We start from the raw sequence: 8,508 nt of genomic DNA, 5'->3' as shown, positions 1-8,508 counted from the left end.
AAAGAGTCCTGTGCAGATCACCATAACTGATATCTTTAGAGCTTATGATCCAACAGGAAAGCTACAATAATCCTTAAAAGAAATAATAAATATAGTACTATAGGTATCAAAAGACCCCATATTGTTAAGATGACAATTTTCCTCAAATCATTCTATACATTCAGTGAGATCCAGTCACAGTCCTGGAAGGCTTTTGCAGGCTGAGTGTGGTGGCAGGATTCAAGACACCCCTATGATTGTGTCCTCCAGGTATCCATGCCACTGTGTGTCTTCTCTTGAGTGTGAACTAGAGTCTGTGGTAGAGAAACATCATATTGCTTCTATGTGTGTGCATGCGCACGTGTGCTCAGTTGTGTTCAACTCTTTTTCAAACCCATGGACTATAGCCCGCCAGGCTCCTCTGTCCATGGGATTCTCCAGGCAAGAATATTGGAGTGACCTGCAGCTCAATTCCAGAAAAATAAATGACCCAATCAAAAAATGGGCCAAAGAACTAAACAGACATTTCTCCAAAGAAGATACACAGATGGCTAATAAACACATGAAAAGATGCTCAACATCACTCATTATCAGAGAAATGCAAATCAAAACCACAATGAGGTACCATTTCACACCAGTCAAAATGGCTGCAATCCAAAAGTCTATAAGCAGTAAATGCTGGAAAGGATGTGGAGAAAAGGGAACCCTCTTACACTGTTGGTGGGAATGCAAACTAGTACAGCCACTATGGAGAACAGTGTGGAGATTCCTTAAAAAACTGGAAATAGAACTGCCTTATGACCCAGCAATCCCACTGCTGGGCATACACACCGAGGAAACCAGAATTGAAAGAGACACATGTACCCCAATGTTCATCGCAGCACTGTTTATAATAGCCAGGACATGGAAACAACTTAGATGTCCATCAGCAGATGAATGGATAAGAAAGCTGTGGTACACATACACAATGGAGTATTACTCAGCCGTTAAAAAGAATACATTTGAATCAGTTCTAATGAGGTGGATGAATCTGGAGCCTACTATACAGAGTGAAGTAAGCCAAAAAGAAAAACACCAATACAGTATACTAACACATATATATGAAATTTAGAAAGATGGTAATGATAACCCTGTATACCACACAGCAAAAGAGATACAGATGTATAGAACAGTCTTTTGGACTCTGTGGGAGAGGGAGAGGGTGAGATGATCTGGGAGAATGGCATTGAAACATGTATAATATCATATAAGAAACAAATCACCAGTCTAGGTTCGAGGCAGGATATAGGATGCTTGGGGCTGGTGCACTGGGATGACCCAGAGAGATGGTATGGGGAGGGAGGTGGGAGGGGGGTTCAGGATTGGGAACATGTGTACACCCATGGCGGATTCATATTGATGTATGGCAAAACCAATACAGTATTGTAAAGTAAAATAAAGTATTAAAAAAAAGAAAAGAATACTGGAGTGAGCTGCAATTTCCTTCTCCAGGGGATCTTCTAGAGCCAGGGAATCTTCCAGAGCCAGGGATTCTTCCAGAGCCAGGGATTGTCCCTCTCCTGCACTGGTAGGCGGATTCTTTACCGCTGCACCACCTGGGAAGCCCATATTGCTTACAAGTAAAATCTAAAAAGAAATGATACAAATGAACTTATTTACAAAGCAGAAAAAGACTCCTGGACTTAGAGAATGAATTTATAGTTACCCCGGGGAAGGGCAGGGAGAAGGGATAGTTACGGAGTTTGGGATCTCCATGTACCCACCACTATATTTTAAATGGATGTGAAGTCCCAGAGTTACCAGATAAAATCATTTCTCCAAGAGACGTGGAGTTGAACGTGAAATCTCTCAAATTCAACCTGATCCAACTCTATTTTGCTTTTTAACAAGGCTCGGATTAACACTGAAGGGGCATAGCCGATGAGAAAGAGGTCCTTCGAGAAAGGACGGCCTGCAGAGATCAGTTTAGAACCTCCAGATTCAGATGTCTGGTTTGGGATTTACGCTCCCAGGGAATAGTTTCGGACGAATGGTCTGGAGGCTGTGAGCATAGCAGGGTGGGCCCGGGGGGCTGTGTGTTCTCAGTGGTTATCTCCTACCTTAAGGTCATAGGGACCAGCTCTTGCTACTTATGGGCTTCCTTCATGTCTGAGCCCAGAGGCGTGGAAGAATGAACTTCTATAACTGATCATAAGGCACAGAGCACAAAGCCTCCCCGCATACTAAAGGCATTATCGGTTGAAGGCAGATGGATGTCTTTCCACCCTCTCCGAACGTCTGAGCTTTGTGGGAATTTAAACCTCAGTTTTGAATTACAAATTTAATAATCCCAGTGATGGGAAAAGTAAGTTTAAGTACCTAAGTTTCTCCTGGGCTAGATGCAGGGAAAGCTTCCTTGCCTATGGGTGGACATAGTTCTTATTAACTGAATAAGATTTGCAAGTGCAACTAAGGTCCATACTCAGATGAGGCCCGTATGCAAATAAGGTCCATATGCAAATAAGCTGCAAACGTTTGATGCCCCCCCTGTAAAAGGCCACTGATCTTCAGCTTGTCTGACATTTAACCTTTTAACTCCTCTCTTGTAATCCTACATAGAACCATAGGCATGTATTTTAGCATTACAATGAAAATAAAATCAAGTATGACTCGAAAATCTATTGATTTTTCCCCCCTACGGACAGAAATAAAATAATGTAGTGTTCTTTTTTTTTTTTTTTTTTAGTTCAAGGAACTTTGGTTCTGTGCCAGTTCTAATTGAATGTCTGAAGAAGAAAAATGAAAAAAAAAATAAGAAAAATGATTCTGTGAATCTCAGTGGAAGACTGAGTCCAGTTGAAAGTCAGAGTCTCTTTTCAGGGGCCAAAACCCATCAACAAATACTCACAAAAAGAAGAAAAGGTCAGTGAATTTTTTTTTTAACTTAAAATAAACTACATGTTTCTGATGTGGAATAAGAATGTGTTGTATTGTTGCTATGTCATTATTAATCTTGTTTCATTTTACTTTTTAAATAAATCAAGCATTCGGCTTTAGTCCATGAAGGCAGGTACCAAAACCATTTGATAAGCCAAAGCCTTCATGGGAAATAGATGGGGAAACAGTGGAAACAGTGTCAGACTTTATTTTTTGGGGGGGTTCCAAAATCACTGCAGATGGTGACTGCAGCCATGAAATTAAAAGACGCTTACTCCTTGGAAGAAAAGTTATGACCAACCTAGATAGCATATTGAAAAGCAGAGACATTACTTTGCCCACAAAGGTCCATCTAGTCAAGGCTATGGTTTTTCCAGTGGTCATGTATGGATGTGAGAGTTGGACTGTGAAGAAAGCTGAGTGCTGAAGAATTGATGCTTTTGAACTGTGATGTTGGAGAAGACTCTTGAGATTCCCTTGGACTGCAAGGAGATCCAACCAGTCCATTCTGAAGGAGATCAGCCCTGGGCTTTCTTTGGAAAGAATGATGCTAAAGCTGAAACTCCAGTACTTTGGCCACCTCATGAGAAAAGTTGACTCATTGGAAAAGACTCTGATGCTGGGAGGGATTGCAGGAGGAGAAGGGGATGACAGAGGATGAGATGGCTGGATGGCATCACTGACTCGATGGACGTGAGTCTGAGTGAACTCCGGGAGTTGGTGATGGACAGGGAGGCCTGGCGTGCTGCGATTCATGGGGTCGCAGAGAGTCGGACAGGACTGAGCGACTGAACTGAACTGAACTGAACCAATGCACATTACCTTGAAGGATGCTGGGGATGCAGCTGGTTACCAAACTCACTTACTGTCACGCTGTGTTTGCATGGCACCTCTTAGCTTATGTTCTAAGGCAGCAGTGCCCAACCTTTTTGGCACCAGGGACAAGTTTTACAGAAGATAATTTTTCCATGGAAGACAGTGGGATAGGGGATGAGGGAGGGCATGGGGGGATGGTTTCAGGATGGTTCAGTGCATTACATTTACTGTGCACTTTATTTCTATTATTATTACATCAGTTCCATCTCAGATCACCAGGCCTTAGACCCCAGAGGTTGGGGGCCCCTGTTCTAGATCCAAGAATCATGGATACCTGAATGTTTTGACATTCTTAAACCCACAGTGGGATGCTCACAAATTTGAAGATGTCCAAGATTTAGAAAATACAGGAATTACGGAAGTGTATTACTCCTCCGCCCAAGTCTTGGATACATCTCCTTCAGTTCCTGGGTTTCCTCTCCATTAGTTAGATCAGATCAATGCCAGCACAGATCAGCCAGCACAGATGAGTGTGGCTTCGTGTTTGGTGGTACTAGGCAAGGCACAAAATTACATTAACTCACTTAGAGAAAAATTATTTCCATTTCAATTCTCTTTAGGTTTTGGTCCCATTATGAGGAGAGACTATTGGGTACTAGCCGGGTGTTATGCTTTTTAATCTCCCTATTTGGCAGAGACCCAACTTCAGGCTTGGAATCTTTTCTATGTGAAAATCCCACAAGTACTTTATATTATTAATTTTTTTGTATTTTACTATTATCTTCTGTGTCCATCAGAATTCCATCAGAGAAGCATAACTAAAATGAGTATTATAGAAAAGAATTTATTATAGGAATGAGAGGTGATACCATTGTTTCCATCAGGGAAACATTGGCTGTCTTTGTCCCCAAGGAGGCTTTTTTTTTTTTTTTTTTTTGCTGTGCTGAATCTTTTTGTGTTATTCAGGCTGTTAGTTGCAGCCTGTGGGATCTAGTTCCCTGAACAAGAATGGAACCCAGGCCTCCTGCACTGAGAGTGTGCAGTCTTAACCCTTGGACCATCAGGGAAGTCCCCCTCCAAAATACATTTTTGTTTGTAGTACTGACATTTAACATCTCATGGGTAGAGGCCTGGGATGCTACTGAACATCCTACCTTGTCTAGGACAGAGAGATCACCACAACAAAGATTATCTGGTCCCAAATGTCAATAGTACCAATGTCAGATGAACAATGCCTAGAAGAATTGTGGGAGAAGCTGACAGAGTATGGAAACTCTACAGAGGGTTGTGACTCCAGACTAGGGGAAAACCAGTTTTCACTTATAGTGTACTATAAAGCTCTTTTTGCAAACAAATAAAAATCAAATTAAACAAATGAGTACATTCAAAGGCCAAGACTAAGAAAAGGAAGATGTGGTACTCAAACAATGGCAAAAATTGGAAAATCATGCATAATTAACATGCTTGTGAAACATCAAAAGTAATTCTAATATTTCTCCGTTTTACTTTAACATTGTCTTTCTGAGGCTGACAGGCCAACATTGCCTGAGCAATATCCATTCATCTTGTGTGTCATAGTAACAGTGCTATGATAAGTCCAGGTAGCTATAAGCAAAGGTTAAAGTAGACTAGTTTTCACAATCTGACTATTTTTGGACAGTGAGATTTAAGTGGAAACTATTGAGTAGAATTTCCATGAAAACTCCTTAAAAGAATGCTGACTCAGTTTGGCATTTAGTCTTTTATAGTCTTCCCATTTCCTGGAATGCTGATGCAATGACTGGTGCAACAGAAGCGTGTGATCACCACGAGACAAATTTGAGGATGAAATAAAATGACAAAGATGGCAAAGTGGAAAGATAGAATGAGCCTAAAAGATAATGGCAATGAGAATTCCCCTGCACTAGCCCTGGACTACCCACCATGGAATTTTCTATTAGAAAAGAGGAAGAAAAAAGTCTGTCTTGTTTAAGCCTATGTTTATTTATGCATAAACTGTTTACCATTATTGAATCTCCACCTTTTAGCTTCACCTTCAAACTCCATTTCCAGTAAATAATATTAACTTTAGTTTTCCCTTTTTCTCTCACAGTTTAGTGAGAAGAACTATTTATTTATATTTTATTTTTTTACATCAAAGCAATTTATGAACAAAAAGCAATAATTTGAGGAGTCCTGTTCACAGACGGCGACCACGATGACCCCCCTTCCTGTGGGTGCTGTCGGAGAGGATGGGGGTGACATCCTCAGTCTTCATCCCTGAGCGGGCGAGGGCTCTGAGTGCTGACCGGGCCCCTGGTCCAGGAGTCTTGGTCCTATTTCCTCCTGTGGCCTGGAGTTTGATGTGGAGGGCAGTAATGCCCAGCTCCTTGCCTCTCTGGTCTACATCCTGGGCAGCCAGCATGGCAGTCTATGGAGAGGACTCATCTCAGTCAGCCTTCACCTGCATACCACCAGTCACACGGCAGATGGTTTCCTTGCCAGAGAGATCAGTGACGTGCATGAAAGTGTCGTTGAAGGCTGCAAAGATGTGGCACACACCAAATACATTTTCTCCTTCAGCCACCTGAGGGCTGAGGCTGATGACCTGTTCTTCCTTTTTTTCTTTCCCCTTGCGAGCTGCCATTTCTGTGTGTCTTCTCCAGACTCTGCCACCAGAAAGAGAGGCAGAACTATTTATTGCAGAAAAACCCTGACAACTTCCTTTTGCTCTTCCAGTTGCTAAAGAAAAGGGACTTGTCACCTTAAAAAAAATGGTAGAACTTCTTCATTGTCTGTCTCTAAACTTTATGACAATCTGAACCTCAAATCTGTATCTGCTCTTGTAACAAAGCTGGTTCCTATGGTTCCTTCCCCGGGGGCAGACCCTTTCCCCATATCCTCTGCTTTAGCTCCTCTCTGAAGTACCTAGATAATAGTATCTGATGCATATTTCCTGAGTTTTTCTACAGATGCTAGAACCCTCATCCAAAGGAAGATGTTAACTACTTGAGGACGATAGCCCCTAGACCTACTGGAGCCTAAGGTTTAATAATATTAACCAGTGTGATATCGTTTCCTTACCTCACCATCAATTTATCAGAGAATGGTGCACAAACTGATCACATAGCTTGTGAACCCTGTTCTTCACCTGGCTGTTAAAAATGCTTTGCTGAAACCCACTGGGGAGTTCAGCCTTTTTGAGAACTAGCGCCCTGGACTCTGCTTGGCACCTGTAATAAATGCTGCACTTTCCTTCGCCACAACCCCATGTCAGTAGATCAGCTTCATTGTATGTGGGCAAGTGGACTCAAATTTGGTTCAGCAACACTGTTATTTAATGGGGAAAAGAATCGGTGGCTTTCCATACCACTAAGCATCTAAATCAGTGGTTCTCAGTTAGGGGTTGACAAGCTGGTCTCCTTGGGAAAAGCTGGTAACTCAAAGACATTTTTGATTGTGACCACGCAGGGCTTGGAGTAGAGGTTGGACTCCAGGGATTCTGACAGCATCTTACAATGTAGAGGACAGCCCCCAAGAAAGAACCATCTGGCCCAGCATCAAGCACTTATGTTGGGGAACCCTTATTTAAGCAAGTCATTTAGTTAAAGAGATTTTCACTTGAGGGAGGCATGATCATGTGAGATGTAAACTATTTTTAAAACATGTTCTTGTCAGTCGTTGTTGCTGCTCCAAGTCCCAGCATTGCTGTCTTGGAGATAGCAAGAGACAATTTCCCAAGACCAAATCTCTGTTTATTTCCAGAGAGAAACATGGAATATTCCTCTCTGCAGATAGTTTAAATTCCCAGCACCTTCTTGGCAGCAAGAATTAACAGTGGGTGAACAACTTGTACAAGGACTTGTAATCAAAACTCCGAATTACTGGGTAGACAGTGTTGAGATTGGATTTTAAAGATTAGTCTGGGTAATAAGGAGGGTTCAATAATTGACAGCTTTCACTAATGGCTCTAAATTGCAAATCAATGTTTTTTGTTCTCGGCTTCCATAAATGTATGTATGAAGGAGGGAAAAAAAAAATCCATACATAGTCCTTGAAAAATTATGCAAAAACCTAACTCAACTCTTAAGAAACCAAACCTTGGCATCATGAATACCACATAATTTCAGAAAATGTATATATGCCTGCCAAATATTAATAGTTCTTCAACCATAGTTGGTGAAACAATACCAATTCACCAAAGTGAAAGGCAACTATCAATTTTAGTTCCCTAAATTTTCTACTAGAGTGAAAAAAATGAAAGAATGATTCTGAGTCTTTTCATTATAATAGTTTAATATGACACTCATGAATTTTTAAGAACTTTTTACTTTATTGCAATATAGCTGATTAACAATGTTGTGATAGTTTCAAGTGAACCATGAAGGAACTCAGCCATACATATACATGTATCTGTTCTACCCCCAACTCCCTTCCTATCCAGGCTACCACATAATGTTGAACAGAGTTCCCTGTGCTATAGAGTAGGTCCTTACTGGTTATTTAAATACAGCAGTGTGTATATGTCCATCCCAAACCAACCATCCCTTCCCCCCACCCTTCCCCCAACACTCACAGATATTTTGACCATATTCTCAGAGACCTACTGTGGAGGGACAGACCCATCATGGTGAATATCCATGAACTTACCCACAGAGGTCATATAAGGAAAAGCTTGACCACAACTACCCTGAGTTGAGAAGGACTCCCGATGATTCCCTCAGAGCATGAGCAGGTGGGAGGCCCGTAGGATCTGGTTTGAGACCACCCTTCATGGCATTTTGTTCTACTTCCTTCAAAATGGAGTAGTTTATAGCC

The 8,508-nt window shown here is 41.5% G+C and overlaps 1 protein-coding gene across 1 annotated transcript; it reads right to left on the bottom strand.

Annotated features, from left to right (window-relative positions):
- Positions 1-5,835: 5,835 nt before the first annotated feature.
- Positions 5,836-6,386, bottom strand: LOC120871003 (40S ribosomal protein S14-like). The gene is given in 1 exon segment (XM_040250586.1): positions 5,836-6,386. A coding segment is annotated over 1 exon segment (447 nt). The 5' UTR covers positions 6,338-6,386; the 3' UTR covers positions 5,836-5,890.
- Between the last annotated feature and the right edge of the window lie 2,122 nt (positions 6,387-8,508).

This window comes from Oryx dammah, unplaced genomic scaffold (assembly GCF_014754425.2).
Source record: "Oryx dammah isolate SB20612 unplaced genomic scaffold, SCBI_Odam_1.1 HiC_scaffold_12, whole genome shotgun sequence".
Classification (NCBI taxonomy): Eukaryota; Metazoa; Chordata; class Mammalia; order Artiodactyla; family Bovidae; genus Oryx; species Oryx dammah.
Note: the sequence above shows the minus strand (reverse complement) of the source record. Positions and strands in the feature narration are given on the sequence as shown.